Raw genomic sequence first — 24,835 nt, forward strand, 5'->3', positions numbered from 1 at the left:
ATGGATGAAACGCGGTTGGATGGTTGAGAGGTGTAGAGGTGTGCAGCATCCATCCATCCACCCACCCATCCATCCATCCATCCATCCATAGATATGAACCCGGTTGGCGCCGGGAGGGTCGGTGGGCGTGTCCAACGCTGATGCGGCTCCTCTGATTGGCTGAAATCTCTCCTGGTAACCGACCAACACACGAGACGTGAAAAAAAAATAAAAATAAAAAGCTCGGTATTTCTTTGACGGATAAAGTCAGGCTTTCTGTATCCTGTAAGTACTTCTATGTTTATCAGAGCGGGAACGTTAAAGTTTATTTGGGTGTTTTCATGAACATTTTGTTGGGTGTTAAACTCCTCAGCCGTTCAGGTTGTTATTAGCTGCAGCGCTAGCTGCTTGCTAACAGCTTTTAACCTCGCCTGTCAGATTTAACGTGTAATAAACGAAACCCGGTGAACAAAAAGAAAAAAGCTTAGCTGTATTTGTAAATAAACGGGGTTTTATTCATGGTGAAAACGCGTCATGAGCCGCCAGCTGTGGGGAAATGCTCGGTCAGGGTCGGGCTGACCAGATGTGTTGATGCTAGCGGAGCAGCATCGACGCCTCCCGCATTAAACCGTTACGTTCAGGTTGAATACAGGTTTATCCTGTGTCCTCCTGCAGGGAGAACCAGACTGAGCTCCGGTTATCACAGAAACCTCCATGATCTCCGGCTGGCAGGATGCGGGATCCTCCGGCAGCTGCAGGACACCATGGATAACCAGGTGACTGCTGGCCGGGTTTTAGATTATCACTCCTCATTCTCTGTGATCCAACAGGGGATCAATGCACTGATGCATGCCTGGTTATCTGTTCTCTATCACTAACCCCTGATTTCTTCCTTCTGCTCTCTGCTCTGCTCCTGACGCTTCAGATGCTCTAACTATTAGCCCAATAGAAACTGAGTAAGACCTTTGATTTATTTCCATTGTCATGTATTATGGTTGTAAGAATCACACAGCGTGGCTTTCAGGTGACTGTTATGATGTCAAATATGTAGTAAAAATGTAATAATACACCTTTAACATGTTGCAGCAGGGCCGGCCCAATTCATATGCAGGTTAAGCGGCTGCTTAGGGCCTCCACACCACCAGGGGGCCCCCCGAGAGCACCAGTGTAGCATGAGAAAATAAACGTATAAATGTTTAAAATAACATTGAATCATACAAACTAAGTGCGATTATACATGGAAGAACCATTTCCACATTGTTCTTGTTCCAGAAATAATGGTGAATTTCTCCCTGTTGATGCAGCTGCCTGCTGGGGAAACATAAGATTCTAAATGTGTTTTCTGTAAACTTAGAGTTTATCAGCTGATGTTACTTTCAAATATTGAAAATAACACTTAAATACCACTCTGCATTTCAAAATTCAGATAATTGTGTTTTTATTTTGCTACTCCTGTAAGGTTAAAATTTAAATCTACAATAGCCCTGAGATGATGTAAGCTAAATACAGACGATGCTAATGATAGCAGGTATGTTGCACACACAGAGGAGCTTAGAAATGATAAAGCATCTGATGCTAACATGCTGGGTTTTGGGGCCCAAAAAGGCTTGGGCCGGCCCTGACGGAAAATAATGACCTGCCACACTTTCTGGTTTTAATTTGTCTGAAAAATTACAAACTGAGTATCATTTTCCTTCATCTTCAGGCTGTGCTTTAAATGCATTAAATCTGAACAAAACCCCTCCAGGTTTGGTTGTAATGTGATAAAAACGTCTTTGTGACGGTTTAGAGTTTTATTCTGGGTTCACCACAGGAAGCAGCTTCAACCTCCACTCATGTTTGTGCTTTGGTGTGATTCAGCACTTCCTGCTTCTGCTTTATTAGGACTTTCTTTCCTTTCTTAATGCTTCTGTGTTGATGTTGCTGACTCGTCTGCATGCATGAATGTTTATAAATATTTAGTGCATTAAAATAACCAAATTAAAGCCATAAAACTTTTAGCGCTGTAACACATTCTTTCTGCTCTTCCTGTGAGATTCTCTCTGTAGTCATCATCCAGTCATTCAGCAGGAGTCTGCAGATAACCTGATCTAACCTGTATGGTGAATATGAATGAGTGAATTAGGGTGAATAGTTTCCTTGGTTGTGTTTAAAGGGGAGGAAAGCGAGCCGAGAGGAGGAGTCGGCCTCTGCTGCGGATGAAACTCTGGATGAATATTTAATCGGCCTCCAGCAGAAAAACAGGTGAAGTTTGACTTGGATTTCTCGTGACTGTTGGTTGTTTCCTCTCTTCGGATGGATGCATGAATGTGAACGTATGAAAATACAGCAGCTAGCAAAATAATTCCTCCAGAAAAAATGTGCATAAATATATATAATGAATTTTTTTTATAAAATATAAATCTAAAATATTTTTTAACAAGTATAACAAGAAATTATTTATAAATCTAATTTAGATTTATATGTTATTTTTATTAATTATTTAGATTTTTTCATTACTGTGCATGAATGTTTCTGCAGGTTCTGCTGCAGAAACATGTTGAATTGTTTTCAGAGCCAGAATTTAATTTAGTTAATTATGTAGCTTTTAATTCCTTATAAATTTTAACTCCTTTATCGCCGTTTTCTGTTTGTTTTTACATACAAAAGTCCAAAACTGGAACTTTTGCTGTTAGAATAATCAACCTGGGGAACAGATTTAAAACTGTAAACTTCTTTGCTGTTGGGGTTTGAATTCAAAACTTTGCTTATTTTATATATCTGTCACTGCAATTACCTAAAGTTGAAGTTGTTTTCCTGACCAGAGCTCTGAGGCGCCTCAGGGTCAAAGGTCGGCGGGAGGTGGAGCTGGAGCGGCTGGAGGAAGGCTTTTCCATTTACTTTAATGGAGCGAACGCCGAGGCGAGTCGGAGGAACAGCCAGGCTTCCAGAACCGCCTGCTCTCTGCCGGACCAGCGGGCCGCAGGTACCGCTGCTTTAACAGGAGGGTCAAAGGTCATTTACGTTTTCTATGTGGTGGAAATAGATTTATAAACAGACTGCTGTCCTTTTCGTCACCCGAATCATTCCTGTCTGCTAAATGACACAGAAAGGAGAGATTTTCTAAGGTTTGCTTTAGTTTGTGCCGTTTGCTCTCAGCTCCTGGGGTCAAACGTTTTGGGTTTCCTTCCAGAAGCTTCTCACTAGTTTTCTGGAGTTCTGGTCCAAATCTTTCTGACAGAACCAGCAGAACTGGGTCAGTTTTATTTTGCATATTTAAAATGTCTTCCAGGTCCAGTGGAGTTTTTATTTTTTAACAAAGTTAAAGTTTATTGGTCTTTGAGAAGGCTAACTAGCATTATTATATAATTATCAATATATTGGTTTCAGTAACGCTCTAATTGAAGGGGTGAGCATAAAACTGACATAACTCCTGTCATGAACATAAATAAATCTTTATGAATGTTTATGACAGTTGTCATGAAGTGTCATTCGGTTTAAGTGTCATTATAAATGCCAACTTTGCATTAAATTATCATAATTTACAAAGCTGGCATTTTTAATGACACTTTTAATGCAACTTTGCATTAAAAGTGTCATTATTTACCGAACGACACTTCATGGCCACAGTCAGACATTCATAAAGACTTTATGTTCATGACGGATGTTATGTCATGTCAGTCTTATTCTCACCCCTTCAAATAAAGTGTTGCCTTAGTTTCCAATGTATACAAAGATTAAATGAAAAATCTGCAGATTGTGACAATTTTTACCTGATGAATCACCAGAATAATTGATGAATCAATAACTAGTCAGCTGCAGACGGTGAGGACGAGGCGTCTGAACGTCATGTTGCTGCCGTCCTGCAGCATACGGTCCAGGATCTGACGGCTGCCCGGTCCGAGCGCCGGACGGTGAATCACCGATAGTGACAGCTTTTCGTTTCCTTCTGCTCCGCCGTCTCTGCGCTGACGGCCGTCTGCGTTAGTGTTTCCTGTTCTCTGTGGATGAAGTCACACACACTCCTTCCTCTCTGCCGTGATCTGACTCATCTGCAGACGTCTGCAGGAGCGCCCACCAGCTAGCCGAGCGCAGCGGGATTCTGGGATCTGAGACGAGCCGGAAGAGGAGTCAGACGGCGCCGGAGCGGGTCCGCAGGAAGGAATGGGTGCAGGTACGACCCAAGGTCACTGCAGGTCACTAACGCTAACCGCATAACCAAACCTGAGAGAGAGAAAGCATTTTAACTGAACTAATAATGAGGAGAACCTATGACTCACTGGAACCATAATGTATGTTTATGAAACTAAAACATACTGAAGCTGTAGATGTTGGTTTTAGTTTAAGAATCTATTGATTAGCCTTTCAAACTGATGTGAAATAACGTCGTTTGTTGGCAGATTACGGCCGTAGTAAAACTCCAGTCAGCTGGTTGTTCAACGGTTAATATGTTTTTTAGAAAATGGCGTCTTCTGTTGAGTCCGTTACTTAATGCAGGTAATCACAGTACAAGACTTTGGATTTTTAAAATTCTGCGCCTGAAAATGAACCAAAGTATGAAAAAGTTCAAACTATTTTAACCCTGGTGCAAAATCCAAAACTCAAATCCAGGTGAGTAGAGGAGCCAAAAAAATAAAAGGTATTAACGACTCAAACGAGTGACTAATCAAACCATCAGGCTTTTAGTGTAAAATAATTATAAAGTATAAAATTATGAGGAAATTTTAGTGTTTTAAAGACAAAAAGTGAAAAATATTACAAAATAACAAAAATCAGGCAGAAGAAACTTTTTTCCAAATCATTTTCTTTCAATAATGAATTTATGAAACTTGAATAAAATCTGCAGGTTTGTTTCTGGTGAATATTTTATTAAAACTTTTCCTTCACTCAGTGAAGAACTGACAGAAGTTTCAGCGTCTCTGGTTTCTCTCCGGCTGTTCAGACGCTCATCTCCTCTTCATGCAGGAATCTGTTGAGATCCGGACAGAGGACGGCCTCAGAGTCAAACTCTCCCCTGATTTTCGCTACTCTGAGGATTTCGAGCCGTATGAAAGCGTGGACATGGAGGTAGAGGGGAGATTCCCAGTGACGGCGTCGTGTGGGTGGTTTTATTTAGAGGAGGGCTGCGCCTCGGATGCAACTGTCTGTCCTCATTAGCATCTCCATCTCCTCCATTTTCCCGTCTTTCCTCCATCCCTGGTGTTGTGTGCAGAGCTGCAGCCAGCGCTCGCCATGTAGAGATTCCTCCAAGCTTCAGCGCTCCTTCAGCTGCAGGCCGGAGGTCCAGGGCGGCCCGGCCGACCCGGAGCACAGCGAGAAGGTTCTCCTCAGCCTGGAGGAGGTGAAGGTGAGGAACCGTCTGAATTTGGTTCGTGTTTTCAGACAGTTCAGCTGCAGCGCTGCTTGCTTGCACGCTTGAGCGCTCTGATGTTCAGCCCAACGTCTGCGGCGGTGAAGCAGGTTTTGCGTCGGAGCCTGGAGGTCAGCATGCGGCGGAGCAGCCGCGGCTCGGCGGGGGAGGAGTCGGACGAGGAGTGGATCGAGGAGCAGATGGAGAGGGAGGAGAGCACCGAGAGCCTGGATGAGCTCGGCCTGCCGCTCTCCAAATCCTCCAGCAGCTCACGGAAGAGCGAGCCCAGCGGCGCCTTCGACCCCGCCGACCTCATTGTGCTGGACTTTGGACCCTCGCATAAAGGTAGCTGCAGCTGAGAGGAACCCGACTGGGTCCAGTTTGGGCTCTAATGAGGCTTTAGGGATGATCCATCCGTTCAACAGAAACCTGGAGGGATTTTTAAAAACAAGAACCGACCGACTCACCGGTATGACGGAGAACTAGAATAAATTAATATTACAGGGAAAAAAGTCAAAATAATGTGAAGCAAAAGTCAAAATACAGAAAAAATATAAAACAAAAAGAATAAAGTAATATATGAGAAAAGTTGAAATGAGAGAAAAAGGTCATAGCAATGCGATGGTAAAGTTGTAATGACAGAAGATAAAAGGCGCCGCCAGACACACACACACACACACACACACACACACACACACTCTGCTCCGTGGGAAAAACTGAGCAGATAAATCATTTAAACTGTGAACATTATGACCATAATAACACTTTTCGGCTGTTGGATCAGTTTTTTGAAGGTGGAAATAAATGACGCTTCTGCTTTTATTCTGAAATATGTTGATCTTTCTTAGGGCGTAAGGTTGAGCGTTCTCTGTCTGCGAGGAGGAGAGAAAGCAGCGACTCGTTTGTTCCCAGCAGGCCTCTGTTGGTGAAGAGCAAAACGTTGGACAGGCCTCCAGGCTGGGACGGACAGAGTGAGAGCTTTAACATGACCTTACATTTAGACTGTTGTTTATTATGGTTTTATATGTGTTATTAACACTTTGGGAACTTTTCGTGTGAAGCTGCTGCTGTTCTACTCCATTATAAAATGTGGGGGTAAAGTTTGGATGACGTTGCATTAATGGCTGGTTTGTGTGTTTCAGGGCCGAGGAGCCGCACAGAGCGGCCGCTGTCAGCAGCCAGGAAGGCTTCAGCTGAGGAGCGAGACCCGGCCCAGGTTTTCTGCAGCGTCCGGGACGCCATGCAGAGGGAGAACTGCAGCCCTGGGCAGAGAGCCGGCGCCTGCAGCCGCAGCACGGTCTGAGACACACACACACTGACAGACATACACACACTGACAGACACACACTGACAGACAGACACACTGACAGACACACACACACACTGACACACACACACTGACAGACACACACACACTGACTGACAGACACACACACACTGACTGACAGACAGACACACACACTGACAGACACACACTGACAGACACACACACACTGACAGACACACACACACACACACACTGACAGACACACACACACTGACACACACACACTGACACACACACTGACAGACACACACACACTGACTGACAGACACACACACACAGCAGGGCGTCAACCCTCCACCATCAAATAGAAACTATGGATGCAAGTTGTTGATCAATAAATTAATATAAAGTTGACAGATCTTATCAATCGACTAATAATTAATTGATAGGCAGTAATTTTCTTATTTCCATAACAAATTGCTAATTTTTTCATCATATGTTGAATTTAACAAAAATAAACAAAAAGAAATGTTAACATTATTTTGAGTCGGCTGCATTAAATACTGCTTGAATAAACAGGAAATATTTAGACATATTTAAAAACATATAACAAAACACGAACCTCTAAAGTAGCTGAAGAGAAAAATAAAATAATATATGAACAACGTACTTCCCTATGAACACAGGCTGTTGTTGCTCTTGAAGGAAAGTTTAAACTTTTCTCCATGAAAAGCATCAACTCAATAAAGCCCTAAAAATCAACTTTGCATCATGTTTCATTTTCTCTGGCGCCTTCGCGTCGCATGTGATCGAGACGTAAACGGAGCTCCGACATGAACGAAGCGCCATTAGAAGGTGAAACTGGAGGAGTTACGGAGTGAAAGCTTCTTTAAACAGGACGGAGGCTCGAATGTCTTTTACTGAACCTTTCTGTTCAGTTTTTGTTTTGTTTTTTTGAGGAGAAAAACGGCGAAAGCTGTTCGTAACCAAAGCAACCAAATATCAACAAAGCAAGATGGCGACAAAACGGAACCAGATACTGAAGCATTCTTCAAAATAAAAGACTTCCTCTGTTCAAATAAATCATGTCTTGCACTTAAATATATTTCACTTCATCTTTGTAATTATATACAATCATGTTCAATTCAATTAATGATAATCATCATGTAATCTATGCATTAGTCACTTATCATGCAAAATATACTGAACAACATATAAGTGTAAGAAAGTCACAACTGGAGGAGTTTGTATTTACAAACAGAACAGCAGAAAGTTATTCTTTATCCCACACCGGACTGTTTGGAGCTTTTCTCTTTCCCGTCCTGAAATGCCGTCCGCCATCTTTGTTTCTGTCGCCGACTCCGCTCAGGACGACCAGTGGCGCCCTCTGCTGGATGGCGGCCAAACTGCAACATGTAAAGAACGTCTAAGCAGACGTTTTTACGTAGTTTATAGTTTGGAGCTAAATTTAGTGTTTTCTCATTATATACAAAAATATATAAAATACACAATTCCTACAAGGAAAAGGAAAAAATAAAATAAAACCTACCCACCAAACAACTACTGTCGCCTAACAGTATAAGATATTCAACCAAAAAATACAAACACCAAGGTCAAGAGTTATGGAAAAATGATTTACAAAAAATTGATTAATTAATCTGGTTAGTTCCCAGCGCTGGGGTGGAGCAGCTTCCTCCCACTGAAGACGAGTTAGCCGCCCTGCTAGCAGATGGAGCTAATTTTAAGCTAATAAACTGTTAATCGATAATTAATCGTCCCCCCATCCAGTGATTTATCACCATGTTGCATAGGAAGTGGGGTTCTGCTGACTCTCCTCTCCTTCAGGTTCAGGGTCACCAGGAGGTCAACGGCGTGAAGCCCCCTGGTGGTCATGGGAAGGATGAGAACGGCGTCTCCGTGGCGATGCAGAGGATCACCCTGCTGGCCCCCAGGTCCGTCTCACGCCGCCGGCTTCCTGCGGGGCGCCGAGCCCAGCCTCACCTCTGTGATTCTGTGCAGGCAGCGGCAGAGGCTCCTAAAGGCCCTGGAGCAGCTGGAAGCAGAACCCGGCCAGAACCCAGACCTCTCCAAGCAGCCGGTGAGTCAGCGGCACGCGCTGCCGGACCGGAACCGATCCGCTCTGCCTGATGTGACCGGCTCTGTCGGCGTTGCAGAGAGAGCCGCCGCCGCCGGCAGACGTCCCCCCCGCGCTGTACGTTACCATGGAGATCCTGTCCAACTGGGGCAACGCGCTGCAGGTCGGCCTGACGGAGATGCAGTTCTTCTGCCGCAGAAACAGGAAGCTGTTCGTGTCGCCGCACGACATCGACATCAGGAACGCCGACCACCCGGGGAACCTGGCGGCGCTGGTCAACGGGAAGGTCAAGGTGGGTCCGTTCTGGTTGCTAAAATCTATAGAGCTGTGAGTCAAACCTTCACTTTTACAGCCAGGAAACGCTGAGATGGTCGATGTTTACACTGAAACACAGAGACAAACATTCAGTTATTTAATGAATCAGTTTTATTATTATGTAAAAACCCAACCAGAGAAAAGAGCAGCTTCACTTTCATTTTATTATACATAACTATATTATATAATAATAATAATAATAATAATAATAATAATAATAATAATAATAATAGCTCTTCTTAAATATAACCAATATTTAGATTACATTTATTCTAATTAATATTAATAGTAGTTGTAGTAATATTAAAATATAATGATTATTAAATGTAACAATTATTTACATTAAACTTTAACATGATGAATATAACAAAATAAAGATTTATTATCATTAAGAATAATAGTTATTTAGATTAAACTTTATTATAATAAATGTAACAATGATATTAAGTACTTCATTATTATTAGATATAAAAATAATTTAGATTCACTTGCACATAATAAATATAATTATTTTTAAATGATATGAAATGTGAAAATAATTTTTGATTACATTTAATAATAATAATAATAAATACATGAATGATAAAATAAGTTTTATTATGTATTATCATTATTAAATTAAAAAAAATTGTAATTATTAAAATATTGTTGTATTTAGCGGTGCTGTCGGTTGTAACAATGTTAACAATAGTTATATTTGAACGGCTTGTTGTGTGAAAATCAACAGATTTTTTCTTTTTCATGTTTTTTTCTCCTGTTGCTGGTTGGTCAGACCACCAGGGGGCGCCACATGTGGACGTGTCCCTTCCACCCGCCCATCCAGCTCTACTTCATCCTCAGGAACACGGAGCGCGCTCTGGACTTCGGCATCTCCTCCATTAAGATCTGGAACTACAACAGAAGCCTAACTGTACGAAAACATAAGTACTCCATCAGAACCCCGACCCGGTTCACAGATTTCCCGCTGAACCCGGTTTAGCTGCGCCGCGTCAGTCCAGCCCCAGCAGTGGCTGGTGGAGCTGCCAGTCGGTCTGGATGTGGGGCAGAGCGGGATTACCTCAGAGGATTAGCCTAGCGTTGGTTCTGCTCCTCAGAGCCGCTGCTGTTCTTAGAACCGTTAAAATTACGTTCCTGGAGCCTCTCAGATGCGCCCAGAACCACCATGAGAGGTAAGACTGTTCAGGCTGCAGGGAGTTTCTGGAGTGCAGATTGGGTTCAGCGGCTCTGGGGTCGCTCCGCCTGCTGCCGCTGCGAACCTGCAGCTAGCAACAGTTAGCTGGGAAGTGCTCAGATCTTCCTGCCGCCACAAACCGTAAAGGATTTTATCTGGATAAACACCAACATGGAGTGGAGCAGAGAGCCATCAAATTACTCATTAACAAATCTGAAAAGTGTGGCGTGCATTTTCTATTTAACCACAACCTACCTGTCGATACTTTAGAACAGAGGTGTTCAAACTTTTTGGCCCAAAAGTGTAAAATTTTAACTTCACTTTGATCTTCGTCTGGCTGCAGCTGCAGCTTCGCTCAGCCGATTAATCGATTGTCAGAATCAATTATCAATCAGATAAGAAAACAGCAGATTTTTTGTTAATTTTATTTATACGATATTAAGCAAATAATGCAGTTCCTTTTAAATAAGAAAACAAACATTTTATTGCATGAGATGCAACAACACTTGATGAACTGTCACTATTAAGAACCACGATTAATCGATTGCTAAACCAGTTGACCACCGTTTCATCAATCGATTAATCGTGAATAGTAGATTAATCGTGAGCTGTTAGCTGTCTCTCAGTAAGCGCCGTTTGTCCTGCAGGACCTGGACGTCGGCGCGCGCCACATCCGTCTGTACCTGAACAGCTCGCTGGTGTTTGACGGCGAGCTGGAGAAGGGCTGCGGGAACCAGGTCTTCGACTACGGCTCCACCGTCGACCTGAAGGCCTTCCTGTTGTCCAGCGCCGGCCCTGCGGGGCGCCCCCTGCAGGCCGGGGAGGGCGGCAGCGCACAGCGGCATCGTGCGGTTCTGCCCGACCCGACGGACAGGACTACTACAGTAGACGCTCCGCTCCCGCCCATCGCCGCTCGCCGTCCGTCTGCCCAGAGGAGCGCCCTGGACCGCTCCGCCTCCGCGGATCAGGCGGCGCCCATGCAGCTGACGGTCACCACGCAGCCGTCCGCCTGCCGGGTCGCCCCCCAGTGGCTGCAGCCGCCGAACCGGGCCGCTCCGGAGGGCTGTGAGGCCGGCAGGGAGCGGCCCCGCTGGCTGGTGCCGCAGCTCTCCACGGAAACCAAGCCGTCCTCCTCCTCCATGCTGCCGGAGCTGCCCTGTAACCCGGGCCGCGTGTGCAGAGGGGCGGACGGGCCGATGAACGGCGGGCAGCGCTCCCTGGACCCGAGCTGCGACCTGCTGGAGGAGCTGCAGGCGGAGCGGCCCGTCAGCGGGCGCCGCAGCTCCTTCAGGCAGACGGAGGAGCAGCGCCACCTGGCAGCCGGTAGGAAGTCCTGCATACAGACTAAAGGCTTTTCTGTTTCTGTGGATCCAGATGCTGAGACATTTATTACCAAACCGGGTTTGGTAATAACCCGGTTTGGTAATAAACCAGGTTATTACCAAACCGGGTTCTCACCATTTTAAAGGGACAGTGTCGTGTAAAATCAACTTGTTTTCATCTTTCCATCATGTTTTAATGTTTTTCCCCATCAGAAACCAACGGCAGCGCAGCTCTGATTCATCTCCATGGCAACCACTCAGCTGATAAACGCCTGGGTGGTTTCAAGGAGTTAAATCAGAAATTTAATGTCTTTTAAGTCACATTTGATATTTTTAGCGTTTTATAACGACTGAAGGTAACAGTTACCTGGTGGAGCTTTAAAATGGCCGCCATGTGGCAGGAAAGCTCAGTTCTGCCCCTTTAAAGTTGTGAACAGGGAGGACGGTTCCAGACGCTCCACCTCAGCCTGTGATGTTTTATCTGCTCCTCAGATGAGCCTGTGTCTCTGGTCGGCGCCGCCCGGCGGGCCAGCGGCGCCGGCGCCGGCGCCGGCCGGTCCCGTTGCCACAGCCAGCAGGACGACTCCCTGATGGAGTCCTGGGACTCGCTCACCAAGTTCAACCAGTGCCAGCGCGGCCGCATCTCCAACATGGCCTTCGAAGGCGACGTCTTCGACGAGTTCCTCCAGCGCTGGGGTCGCGGCCCCCCCTCGCTCCCCGTGACCCCCGCCACGACCCTTAGAACCCCGCCGTCCTCCGTCAGCGCGGCGCCGCAGAGCGACGGCCCGGACGACGACCCAGCCGCGGAGCGAGACGACGACTTTGAGATCCCGGTTCTGCCTCAGGGCCGGCGGCTGGTTCTCAACATCCGGTCCACCTGGGGCGACCGCCATTACGTGGGCCTCAACGGCCTGGAGGTGTTCAGCGCCAGCGGCGAGCCACTGCGCCCCGCCGCCATCAGCGCCGACCCTCCGGACATCAACGTGCTTCCGGCGTACGGGAAAGACCCGCGCGTGGCGGCCAACCTGGTGGACGGCGTGAACCGCACGCAGGACGACATGCACCTGTGGCTGGCGCCGTTCACGCCGGGCCGCCGCCACTCCGTCTTCCTGGACTTCGCCGCTCCGCACCAGATCGCCATGATCCGGGTCTGGAACTACAACAAGTCGCGCATCCACTCGTTCCGCGGCGCCAGGGAGGTGGAGATGCTGCTGGACGGCCGCTGCATCTTCAGGGGCGAGATCGCCAAGGCGTCGGGAACGCTGTCCGGAGGTACGACACAGCGCAGCGAAGGATCGCCGACCATCAGGACTGCCTGCTAACATGCTAACCGGGTCGGGACCGTCCGGGTCCCTCCTCTCTGCTGCCGTTTCAGACCTGGACCAGTTCGGGGACACCATCCTCTTCACCACGGACGACGCCATCTTGGAGGCCATGTCTCGCTACGACGAGACGTTTCTGGGCGAAGACGAGCGACCCGACGGGTCGGCGTGTGAGGAAGAGCTGCAGCGGCCGCGCACCGCCGACGGAGAGGGGGACGAGCGACCTTTCACCCAGGCCGGCTTCAGAGAGGAAGACCTCGCAGTGCGTACGGCCTTCATCACCAAACAGACCCGTTTCCCTTCCGTTCTGCTTTCATTCATGTGTTTTAATGTTTTATTAGCTGCAGCTTCAGCTCAGCGCTGCGATGAACCAGCCAGAGGAAAACATGCAGAACGTTCCGGGGATCTTCACTGGGAAGTGTGAGTCTCATCATTTCCTCTGAAAAACGAGTCCCAGAATGCTTGGTCAAACCGGTGATTCATGGCACTTTTGGGTTTCTATACTCTAGCATGAATGTTTCAGAGCTTTTGTTAGAACAGGTGATGCCTGAGCGCCACGGAAGTGAAGCCCAGTGCTGAACTTTGACCTGGATGTAGAAACTAACCCTCAGGATGTGTTTCTGCTTCCTGTTGTGATGTTTCTGCTTCCTGTTGTGATGTTTCTGCTTCCTGTTGTGATGTTTCTGCTTCCTGTTGTGAAGTTTCTACTTCCTGTTGTGATGTTTCTGCTTCCTGCTGTGATGTTTCTGCTTCCTGTTGTGATGTTTCTGCTTCCTGTTGTGATGTTTCTACTTCCTGCTGTGATGTTTCTGCTTCCTGCTGTGATGTTTCTGCTTCCTGTTGTGATGTTTCTGCTTCCTGTTGTGATGTTTCTGCTTCCTGTTGTGATGTTTCTGCTTCCCGTTGTGATGTTTCTGCTTCCTGTTGTGATGTTTCTGCTTCCTGTTGTGATGTTTCTGCTTCCTGCTGTGATGTTTCTGCTTCCTGTTGTGATGTTTCTACTTCCTGCTGTGATGTTTCTACTTCCTGCTGTGATGTTTCTACTTCCTGCTGTGATGTTTCTGCTTCCTGCTTCCCGCTGTGATGTGTCTGCTTCCTGCTGTGATGTTTCTGCTTCCTTTTGTGATGTTTCTGCTTCCTGTTGTGATGTTTCTGCTTCTTGTTGTGATGTTTCTGCTTCCTGTTTGATGTTTCTACTTCCTGCTGTGATGTTTCTGCTTCCTTTTGTGATGTTTCTGCTTCCTGTTGTGATGTTTCTGCTTCCTGTTGTGATGTTTCTGCTTCCTGTTTGATGTTTCTGCTTCCTGTTTGATGTTTCTACTTCCTGCTGTGATGTTTCTGCTTCCTGTTGTGATGTTTCTGCTTCCTGCTGTGATTTTTCCTCTTCCTGCTGCTCCAGGCCTCAGACTGGAGATGACGGCGACTTGGGGCGATTCCCACTACATGGGCCTGACGGGGCTGGAGGTGGTGGGGAAGGACGGGGAGAGTTTACCTCTGGACCTCGCCATGATGGCGGCGTCACCGCGAGACCTCAACGACCTGCCGGAGTACCAACACGACTCGCGCACGCTTGATAAGTACGCGTTTCTGTTTACTTCTGTTTATGAAGAATCGATTTAGAAAAGGCAAAATTTAAAATATGAGTTTCACCAAAATGTTTTTAAGAGAAAAGGAGCTAAAGGAGAGAGAGAGACTTTCCCCTCCAGCCGTGGCTCTGAGCTCAGGTGGACAATATGACATCATGATACGAGGGTCTCATATCAGTCGATATCGATAATTATTGATTAGTTTTTTGTTTTAAATATCTGACATACAGCCTTTCCTGTTTTCTGCACATTTTTTTTTCTCCATTTTGTTTTGTATTTTTCAGCAGTTATGAGGCAAAGTGGTGAAATCACCCAGCAGGTTGTTGCTAGGCAACCGAAGAGCGAGATAAATTCACCTTTTCTGTTTTGGAACATTTTGAAAGTTTGCTCAAAATTCACATGAGAGTCAGATGGAAACCAGAAGTGAGACAATCGGATCGGTTCCGTAGGGTCGGTACCGTTTGGGTCGGTTCCGTTTGAGTTGTTGTTGTTTGGATCGGTTCCATTTGGGTCGGTACCATTTGGGTCAGTACCCCAAATGGTTGTTGTTGTTTGGATCGGTTCCGTTGGGTCGGTTCCATTTGGGCTGGTACCGTTTGGGTCGGTGCCGTCGGGTCGGTCGGCTCCGTCGGGTCGGTGCCGTCGGGTTGGTACCATTTGGGTCGGTGCCGTCGGGTTGGTACCATTTGGGTCGGTGCCGTCGGGTCGGTACCATTTGGGTCGGTGCCGTCGGGTCGGTCGGCTCCGTCGGGTCCAGCCGTCATCGTGTCCTCTCCCTCCAGGCTCATCGACGGCCATAACATCACCACTGACGACGTCCACATGTGGCTGATTCCGTTCTCACCTGGAGTTTCTCACACCCTGAGCGTCGCCTTCAGCAGGCATCAGGCCGTCGCCGGGCTGCGCGTCTGGAACTACAACAAGTCGTCTGAGGACTCCTACAGAGGGGTGAGAGGCGCTCTCTGCTGCGCTGATGGACACCAACGGTGTCCAAAGTGCGGCCCGGGGGCCATTTGTGGCCCCTTGACTGACTATGTGTGGCCCAACAGAACAGATGTTCGATGTAGATCAAGACACTTAATATAACAAAATGTCAGATTTATTTAAATCTTAAGACTTAAATATTATTTATTTAGATTTAAATAAATAATATTAAGTGTAAGATTTAAATAAATCTGACAAAATGTCAGATTTATTTAAAGGTATTTTAAAAACAGGTTAAAACTGCACAAGACAACAACACAATATATAGAGAAACACAAAACCCTGTTAGTGTGAGAATAAGCAGGAAGGTTTTTCTTTCTTTAAAAATATGAAGAATTCTCTAAGTTTTGGATTTGCTGTGATTTAAAACTTCTTTCCTTCAGAAACGAAAAACTGATTATTCGTTTAATTAAAAAATAGTTCATGCTTTATTTATTGTTAAGTATGTAACTATCAGCTTCACAAGCAGACGGGTGTCAGTAAACCTGCAGTCTGGTACCGAGTGGTTCTGTTCGGACCGTTTGGACCAATCGGATCTCTGATGGATCTGGTAACCTGGTGCGTCTGTTTCTGATTCAGGTGAAAGTCCTTCATCTGTTCTTGGACGAGGTGGCCATCTCCCCGCCGGACGGGTTCCTGGTCCGGAAAGGACCGGGTAACTGCCACTTCGACTTCGCCCAGGAGATTCTGTTTGTGGATTACCTGCAGCCTCCCGCTGACACCTGGCGCCACGACGACGCCCAGAGGCACGCAGCACAGCGCAGCGCTCGCCAAAGCCAGAAGAACTAAAACGGCATCGACTCATTTCTGGTTTCGTTCATTTTCAGAGGAAGTTCGAAGAGGCCAGAGCAGCCCAGCATGGACTACGAGGCTCCCATCATGCCTTGTGGCTGTATCCTTCCTGAAAAACAGGATTTCACTCATAATTTAAAACACAAACTTCACTTTTTAACGTTAGCATCTTATGCTAACAGTTTGTGTTGCTAGCATCACAAAAGCTGCTAGCTCCAGTTCATCCACGGAAGATCCTTTATGTTCACTCTGAGTTTAAAAACATTCAGATGAAATAAAATCTCCCTAAAGACGAAAATGTAACGTGCAACACAAAGAATTCATCTTTATCAGCCACAGTTTTGCTTTTAATTTCATTAAAACTCATGAAAAAAAGAAAACAATAAGAAAGAAAAAGATCTTTAGGATAGCATTTTTTAAACTGGTCAGATCTGGTTTCTACAGGAATCTGGTTATTTTTGCTCATTTAAATAAAATATTGTGTTTCGGTTTAATGTTGAGCAGGTAAAGATGAAAAAAATAAAATAGTTTGCGATATTAATGTGTTTATATTTACAAAAAAGTTTGATTTAAGATCTGCTGGGAAAGAAAATTGGTTTCTGAAAGGAAACTGGAGGCAGTGAGGCTCTCTGGGCCAGATTGATCGGACCCGCTGGACTTTAACTGATCAATACTCAGTGAGTGCAATGAAACCATTCAGTCAATCCCAGCTGATCCAGAACCAGCAGCTTCGACCGGCCGGAAACATTCAACGACTGCTTTATTTACCGCTGATGTTTGGCTCCAAGCGTCAGCAGAGCTGGAGGTCATTGTGGAAGGTTTTCTGTTTTCACATCCTGTACAGTCAGAGCCAGTTTACAACAGAAGAAAAACAATATTATGCAGTTATTAAAAGTAGCTTACTCGGACAAAAGGAAGAACAGCTGAGAAGGAGAATTTAAAGAAACAGTGATCCGATGGCTGGCAGCTGCAAAATGTGCTGCAGAGACAAACGCAAAAAAAAAAACAAAAGATGCTGCAACCACAAAAAACTGAAGCAAAGACCTACAATCAACAAAACAAGCATGAACAAAACATTCTGCAAACGCAGACAACATGTCACAATAATCGATTAATCGCATGTTAATTTAGGATAACGAGCGCCATGATTAATGTATATTAAAGGGCAGATATTTGTTTACATCGACTTTATAACCAATTGTATGTTTTTTTTATTTGTTTTTTTTTTTTTACAAAATAAAATTTTGTCTTTGAGAAGGTGAACTTGCTTTTTCTGCAGCATCAATATATTCCTTAAAAATGGTCTCAAAACAACATTATTGTTTATCGCAATAATTAATGAGATTGATTACTTTATTGTTAACCAACCGGAAAGAGAAGAAAAAAAACTGCTTCTTTTTTTTAATAAACCAATTTAGGCTAAAAAAAAACAACAAAAAATAACACCTCATCTTTGCAACAATTTTTTTAAATTGCCGTGTTTCCATGAGAGGAATTTATTTTCGAAACGCAGCTTGTGATGTTATTTTATCTTGAGTTCGGGAATCCCCGGCCCGGTTCTGCGGTGCCGCCATGTTGTATTTTCTTTGACTCGTCGCCACCCAGTCATCTTCCAGCTGCAGCTGCTGACCACCTGGGGAGACCCGTACTACATCGGCCTGAACGGACTGGAGTTCTACAACCGGAACCACCAGAAGATCCACCTCACGGACAACAGTATCCTTTCCTGTGACGTCACGTCCGCAAACTGCTCTCCGAACACGACGACTAGCGTCGCGTTTAGCTGTCAGCATAACGCGGTAAATATTAAATGTACGCGGGATTTATACAATAAAAAAAGTGACGCAGTGCTTTACTGTTAATTGTCAACACTACGAAAGCTTGGTAACAAGTTCAGGAAAAAAAAAATTTACTTTAAAAAACAGCCAGGGAGAGGGAGGTTCGTTGTTAATTTTGACCCAGTCAGTTGCTATGGCAACGGTTCTGCGCAGCCGACGCAGAAAGCGTTTTGAGTTGCTCTTCACGGTGTTTCGGTGTTTTGAGTTGCTCTTCACGGTGTTTCGGTGTTTTGAGTTGCTCTTCACGGTGTTTCGGTGTTTTGAGTTGCTCTTCACGGTGTTTCGGTGTCGTTTTCCCTCTGCTGTGACGCATTCATCTCCGGTCCAGTGCGGCTGCCGATGGAAACGAGTAGTAAAAGAACCGTCTTGTTGCCCTCCGGCGTTGTGCGCATGCGCCGAACGTCCGGATGTAAACGGGACGTTTTTCCCAACCACAAATATGAATGTATTCCATCCTGGTGTTTTTCTGACAGACCAGCTCAAAGCAGCGTTGCGGGTGTAGTTTAGCTTTAGCTTCCCTGCTGGACTTGTCTCATTGATCCCTGACGTTGCGTTTGCGTCAGACATCGCAGCTTTTCCCGACAGCGTGAACATCCTGGACAACGTGAGCGGCGACGTCCGGACTCCCGACAAACTGATCGACGGCGTCAACGACACGCAGGACGGCAGGCACATGTGGTTGGCCCCGGTTCTCCCAGGAACGGTGAGGGGCCCGGTGTACCGAGGAAACCCATTCAGACCAGATAAACCGAGAACATGCAGGGGAAACCACAAGTTTACATACACCTGTTATCCTCACGTCTGACCTTAAATCAGACAGAGATTAGTGGATAAAAAGGCACATTCTGTTTTTACATGGAAATCACTTTGAGCTGCCTTGTTACTGAAATGTGCCATGAAAACGGCCCGGCCTGATTGTATGTAAGCTTCTGGTCTGTGTGTTTTCCCTGCAGGTGAACCGTGTTTACGTGATCTTCGATCAGCCTGTGACCGTGTCCATGATCAAGCTGTGGAACTACTCCAAGACGCCTCAGAGGGGCGTCAAGGAGTTCGGGGTCAGTAGCTCTGCATCTGCTGCAGGGTGTGTTTGGTTTCCTGCTCACAACTCTGTGTGTGTGTGTGTGTGTGTGTGTGTGTGTGTGTGTGTGTGTGTGTAGCTGCTGGTGGATGACCTCCTGGTGTATAACGGCGTCCTGGACTGCGTGAGCCAGGCCACCAGAGGCATCCTGCCGACCTGTGACCCCTCGGTGCCGTACCACACCGTCCTGTTCACCGACGACGCCTGCGTGGCGCAGCGCGAGAGGAGCACCGTCATCAGGTGGCTGATCCACACGCAGGAGCTTCCACTAGCTCAAATATACACATACACCCCCGCTAACACCGAGACCAGCAACCGGTGCAACCCGAAGAGCCGTTCGGGCCTCCAGACCGGATTAAATATGACTCTGAAGCAAAATGGATTATTTTTATAATTCGTACGACAAGAATTTTAGATTTTGAAATGAAAGATCTGGAGCTGCAACTAATAATTTTTCTAGTAACGGATTATCTAGATTTTTTTCTAACAATCCGTTTTTCTGATGATTAAGCGATTAATTGGATAATCTGCTGCAGTTTTCATTAAACCATTTTTCCACAATATTATAAATGAATTGAAAGTTGCAAATAAGCCAATAATTAAATTACTTTTGGAATAAGAAAATAATGAACAGTAGTGAATGCTAGAACATTTACAGCTAATTATCTTCTAATTATTAATTAATATTAAATGGACTGGAAAAGATTCTTAATAGGATAAATTTTACAGAATTTGAACCAAGTGAAGTTAAAACTGCCACAGATTTTTATTTTAAATGTAAGATATTTATGTTTTTTGTACAGTTTTGGACTAATTACTGCTCTGTGTGTTGTCACAATGACATTATTCACGTTCTGCAGCAATAAATCAAATCTGCTTTTAACTGCTTTATTAAACCAAAGTTAAGTTAGTCAGCTGGGCCCTAAATCCTGCTGCTGAGAATAAATGTTTTTTGTTTTTTAATTGAACAAAATAAAAATTGTTCACTCTCTTTGAAATAAATTAACTGCATGCATTCTTTTAAAAAGCCAAACCTAGAAATAACAATGTTTGATAAAAATGGCTGCTTTATGCGTTATTTTATCAAAATAATTCATGTTTAGTTTAAGATTTTCAGAGCACAAATCTTCCGCTTCACACCAGATGAGACGATTTTCATAAATGATTGATAGATGATTCTTCTCTCCTTCAGCCCCCGAAGCAGCAGACACAAACAACGGTAAGTATAAAAGCCCTGAAGGCTGTGAGCGCCCCCAGTGGTGACTCCCTGTACTGCAGCGCCCCCAGTGGTGACTCCCTGTACTGCAGCGCCCCCAGTGGTGACTCCCTGTACTGCAGCGCCCCCAGTGGTGACTCCCTGTACTGCAGCGCCCCCAGTGGTGACTCCCTGTACTGCAGCGCCCCCAGTGGTGACTCCCTGTACTGCAGCGCCCCGAGTGGTGACTCCCTGTACTGCAGCGCCCCCAGTGGTGACTCCCTGTACTGCAGCGCCCCCAGTGGTGACTCCCTGTACTGCAGCGCCCCCAGTGGTGACTCCCTGTACTGCAGCGCCCCCAGTGGTGACTCCCTGTACTGCAGCGCCCCCAGTGGTGACTCCCCGTACTGCAGCGCCCCCAGTGGTGACTCCCTGTCTCTGCTGCTCCTCTCCACTGGTCCCGCGGAATAAATGTGTTCACTTGTGTGTTGCAGCAACCATGTGGAGGACCAGGATGTGAAGATGACCAATGAGAACCAGATCGTTCATCACAACAAGAAGAAACAGACAGCCGATCCTGGTGATTCACAAAAACTGATCAATTAATAGTTAATCAACTTACTGTGGGCGATTCATTAAATTTGGGGTTTTTGAAGATTACATTTTTGTAATGTCAGGATTTTTTTCTACCAATAAACTCTTTAGGTTTTTATAACTCGGAGCGCAATCAGGGCGGCCATCTTTTTTTAATTTGGACTCTGGTCAGGTTTACCACAGAATATCAGGACCAGGCTAAGATTTTATTATTTCATAATTACAAGAAAAAAGTCAGAATATTTGAAGAAATTATGTAGTAAGACGAGAATAAAGTTCTATGACAATAAAGTCATTAATGCAAGAATAAAGTGTGCTATGTTACCAAAACAAAGTTGTAATGTTATTAGAAAAAAGCTGTATCGTAATAAAGTTGAAATACAAAAATAGTTAAATTAACACAGTAAAGTCATATTGTCAGAAAAAATTTGTAAAAATATGTGAATAAACTCAAAATAAGAGAAACAAGTTGTTATACGAGACTAAAGTTATAATACTATTATAATAAAGTTGTAATAGAACAAGTCATAAAATTAGTAGAATGAGAGAAATTTAATGAGAATTTCTCCATGAAAAGTAATTAAAAACTAAAATGAGGAATACTGAGCATCTTGTGAAATTTACTTGGGAATTTATTATAAGAATAATAAAATATTTAATCTTTTAACACATCAGCATCAAATTATCATCAGTAGCAGAATGTTAAATGATCAAACTGATCTTCTTCGTTCCTCTTCCTTTTAGCTCTCCGGCCCAAAACCTGCATGACTGACGGCGTTAAACACGGGAAGAGGCGATTCTGACGACAAGCGTGGCGTTTCATCTCAGCCTCTGAGCCGAGGCGACGTGGAGACGACGCCTCTCCTCCACAGTCTGGTGAGCAACTGAACAAACTGCGACGCTCGGACACTGGACTCAGATTTCTGCTTTCTGGTTGGATTTCTCCTCCGTGTTCGGCTGTGAAAACTCACATTAACCCTCCAGCAGGGGGCGCCTCACTCCGTTTACAGTGCCTATTACTGAACCCGGCTGCTGCTGCTGCTGCATATTTTAATGCAACTTTCGGCATGTAAATAACTCTCTGCGAGCCAAACCATTAGCTTATAGCGCCATTAGCATGAAAATACCAGTTAGGATGCTAGTTTAGAAAAAACATTTTTGATTTATAACTGTGGCTTGAATAATTAAAACCTTCTAAATTTGTCACCAATTCATAGAAAAAGCTGAAATTATGCAAAGTGTGTGTGTACAGCGAACATCGACTGATTAATTAAATAAAATCTATATTTATTTCTCTGCTTGGCATCAGACCTTGATTATAAGTGACCTTTCTAACAGCAGCTCTGTGTGGATTCGGTGCAGCTTCAGCATTTTTCTCTAAATACGTAACCTGATATGCAAATATTATCGACTTACCTCAAATCAAAACATACAGCGTTAAAAACGTCACAAATATGGATTCATCACAGCTAAAACCTGTACTTCTTCATTAAATACACTGCAAAAACACAAAATGTTACGGAGTGTTGTTCAGTTTCTAGGGGAAATATTTTAGTTCATTTGAATAAGATAAAACTAATATACAAGCAAAAAAATCTGCCTGTTGCAGATTTTGGACTAAAACTCATTTTATAACATTTTTATTTCATTCACTCATAAATATGAATATTTCCTGCAACAACGTGGACAAATCATGAAGAAAAGGGGCAAGAAGAAGCATAAACTTATCATTTTTGCCCCAAATTCATAAAATTAACTATTCAACTCATATTTAAAATAAACAAAGAAACAAAGCATCAGCTTATTCACACACAACTTCATCCGAATAGTTTTCAACTTTATTTTAAATGCAGATTTAATTGTTTTATCTGTCAAGATTATTCTATAAATATTTAAAATAAATATTATTGACTCTAAACAAGCTCCTATATGTTGCTTGAAAGTTAGTTGTAAGTTATTTTTGGCTTATTTTAAGTGCACTAAGGTATTTGCAGTAGATGAAAATCTTGGTAAGATTGAGTGTTTTTGCAGTGTATTCCCTCTGCCAGAATCTGCTGAAAGCAGCCAGAAGTTTACATACGGCTCATCCTGGGCCGGAGTTTGGAGTTTGGTTTCCAGGCATCATGAAAACCTGACTTCACCTCATCGTGAAAACAAGATTTAGATTCACAGTTTGGAGTTTTAATTTTCTTTTTAGCACACGATTGCTGAAATATTTGCCCGCGTTTTGTTGCCATCGGCAACATTCTGGTTCAGTTCCTGGTTGGATATTTGAGCAGAGTCCTTAAATATGGAGATAACTCGGGAACAAACCAGAAACGGCCAAGGTTCAACTCTTCTGATTAAATCAGGGGTGTCCAAAGTGTGGCCCATGGGCCGTTTTTGGCCCTTCATATGATTTTGTTCGGCCGCTGATGTCAAATCAAAAACAGCCAATAAAATAAAAAACAATTGGAAAACCAAAAGAATTGGAGATTGTCTGTTTTTAATAAAACAGTCCGAAGCCTTTTTTATGTTTCGGATCTTCAATGCACTGTAAAAACACAAAACTTTACCAAGTATTGTTGTCTTGTAGTAAGTGAAATAATCTTCAGTGGAGCTAGAACTTTTTTTAATCAGTACTAATGAATTATTTACTTAAAACAAGCTGATCTACTTGTAAGTAAATACACTTGAAATAAGACAAAACTAAGATTTGTACTAGAAACCAAACCAAACACATGTAGTAAAATTTTGTGTTTTTGCAGTGCAATAAACAGATTTCATAAACATTTAGTTTTTTTGAACAGGTAAAACAAAACAAAAAGTCACACTAAACTCCTTTTTGCATTTTTTTATTTAATGAATTTTGTGGCTCTCTAGTTGTTTAAATTTGCCAGTTTTGCCCCCCGGGGCAAAAAGTTTAGACACCACTGGGTTAACTGGAAGATCCAGGGGGAACCAGTTCAACATCGGCTGAGATTCAGAGGGAAACCAGTAAAAAAACGAGTTTAAATTTCAGCCGTTTAAGAGAAGTGTGTCTGTATGTGTGACTCTGGATTAAATTCAAATGTTTGCATCTGACTCTTGTGTTTAAAAATGGCCGACGGTGTGAGATGAAAACTTCAGATTCAGAAATATTCTCCCTCCATCTGAGACTCACCGTGCAGGAAATGCAGTTTTATGGTTTTCAATGTCCAACATCAACATTAATCTTTCTCTGTATATTAATTGTGGGTTATGGTTGTATATTTGACTCTTAGTGTTTTTAAATATTTATTTTTCTAATCTTTATTATGTGTATTCGGTGTAGGTTTATTTAAATGAATAAAATATTAAAATTATTCATGTTTTCTGACGAGTTATGATTTATTTCTACATTACAATCTTTTCATCCAAGGAGCCGTTTTTCTCCCAACCCAGCTAAATAAACACATTTTACTAAGTTTGTTCATTTTGAAAATGTAAAAAAAAAAAAAAGAAAAATCATTTTCCAACCTGACAAAATGACACCTAAAAACTATTCCTGGTCATTTTTAGTTTCATGCTGTTGTGGAAATTAAATCTATTTATTCCCTGAAAATGACTAAAACCTGTATTTATTCAACATATTTAAAAACATGTTTTGCTCTAATTTTAAGAACAATTTTCCCCCATCAGTCCAGATAATAAAACTAATTTAGATCCATTAATGTCACCTGACCTGAAATGTAGTCATCATTTTTAAAGAATACATTTTTAGCAAAAACATCCACGAAATGCCAATTAGTGAAAATAATGCCAAAAGAAAAAAGCAGTTTCCAACCAGATGTTATCTAAAGATTATTTCTGCTATTTTAATTTACATTCTAAAGTATTTTATTGATCTCAAAAGGAAATTAAATTCCATTCTAGTGTTTTGTTGTGAAAATTCAGTGGATTCCCTGAAAAATGACTAAAATCTGCATTTATTCATAAAATGCATGTTAAAAAACATAATTTATGTTTTT

At 43.8% G+C, this 24,835-nt stretch overlaps 1 protein-coding gene across 3 annotated transcripts; it reads left to right on the forward strand.

Annotated features, from left to right (window-relative positions):
• Positions 1-148: 148 nt before the first annotated feature.
• Positions 149-24,190, forward strand: katnip (katanin interacting protein). Of its 3 annotated transcripts, none has more exons than XM_008436288.3 (29): positions 149-264; positions 655-755; positions 2,135-2,223; positions 2,784-2,944; positions 4,017-4,132; positions 4,924-5,025; positions 5,171-5,305; positions 5,416-5,653; positions 6,157-6,279; positions 6,451-6,605; positions 8,421-8,527; positions 8,595-8,673; positions 8,750-8,962; positions 9,758-9,895; positions 10,804-11,479; positions 11,971-12,750; positions 12,854-13,062; positions 13,142-13,220; positions 14,200-14,377; positions 15,169-15,334; positions 15,950-16,116; positions 16,198-16,262; positions 17,768-17,878; positions 18,564-18,703; positions 18,954-19,055; positions 19,158-19,318; positions 20,271-20,297; positions 20,768-20,853; positions 21,612-24,190. In XM_008436288.3, the coding sequence occupies exons 2-29, from the start codon at positions 744-746 to the stop codon at positions 21,668-21,670; spliced, it is 4,674 nt and encodes a 1,557-aa protein (XP_008434510.2). In that variant the 5' UTR covers positions 149-264; positions 655-743; the 3' UTR covers positions 21,671-24,190. The 3 variants fall into 3 exon arrangements, with proteins under 3 accessions (XP_008434510.2, XP_008434511.2, XP_008434512.2); XM_008436289.3 differs by having other exon boundaries at positions 5,419-5,653; XM_008436290.3 differs by lacking the exon at positions 20,271-20,297.
• Positions 24,191-24,835: the final 645 nt, after the last annotated feature.

The sequence above is a fragment of the Poecilia reticulata genome, chromosome 19, assembly GCF_904066995.2.
Source record: "Poecilia reticulata chromosome 19, P_reticulata-male-v2, whole genome shotgun sequence".
Classification (NCBI taxonomy): Eukaryota; Metazoa; Chordata; class Actinopteri; order Cyprinodontiformes; family Poeciliidae; genus Poecilia; species Poecilia reticulata.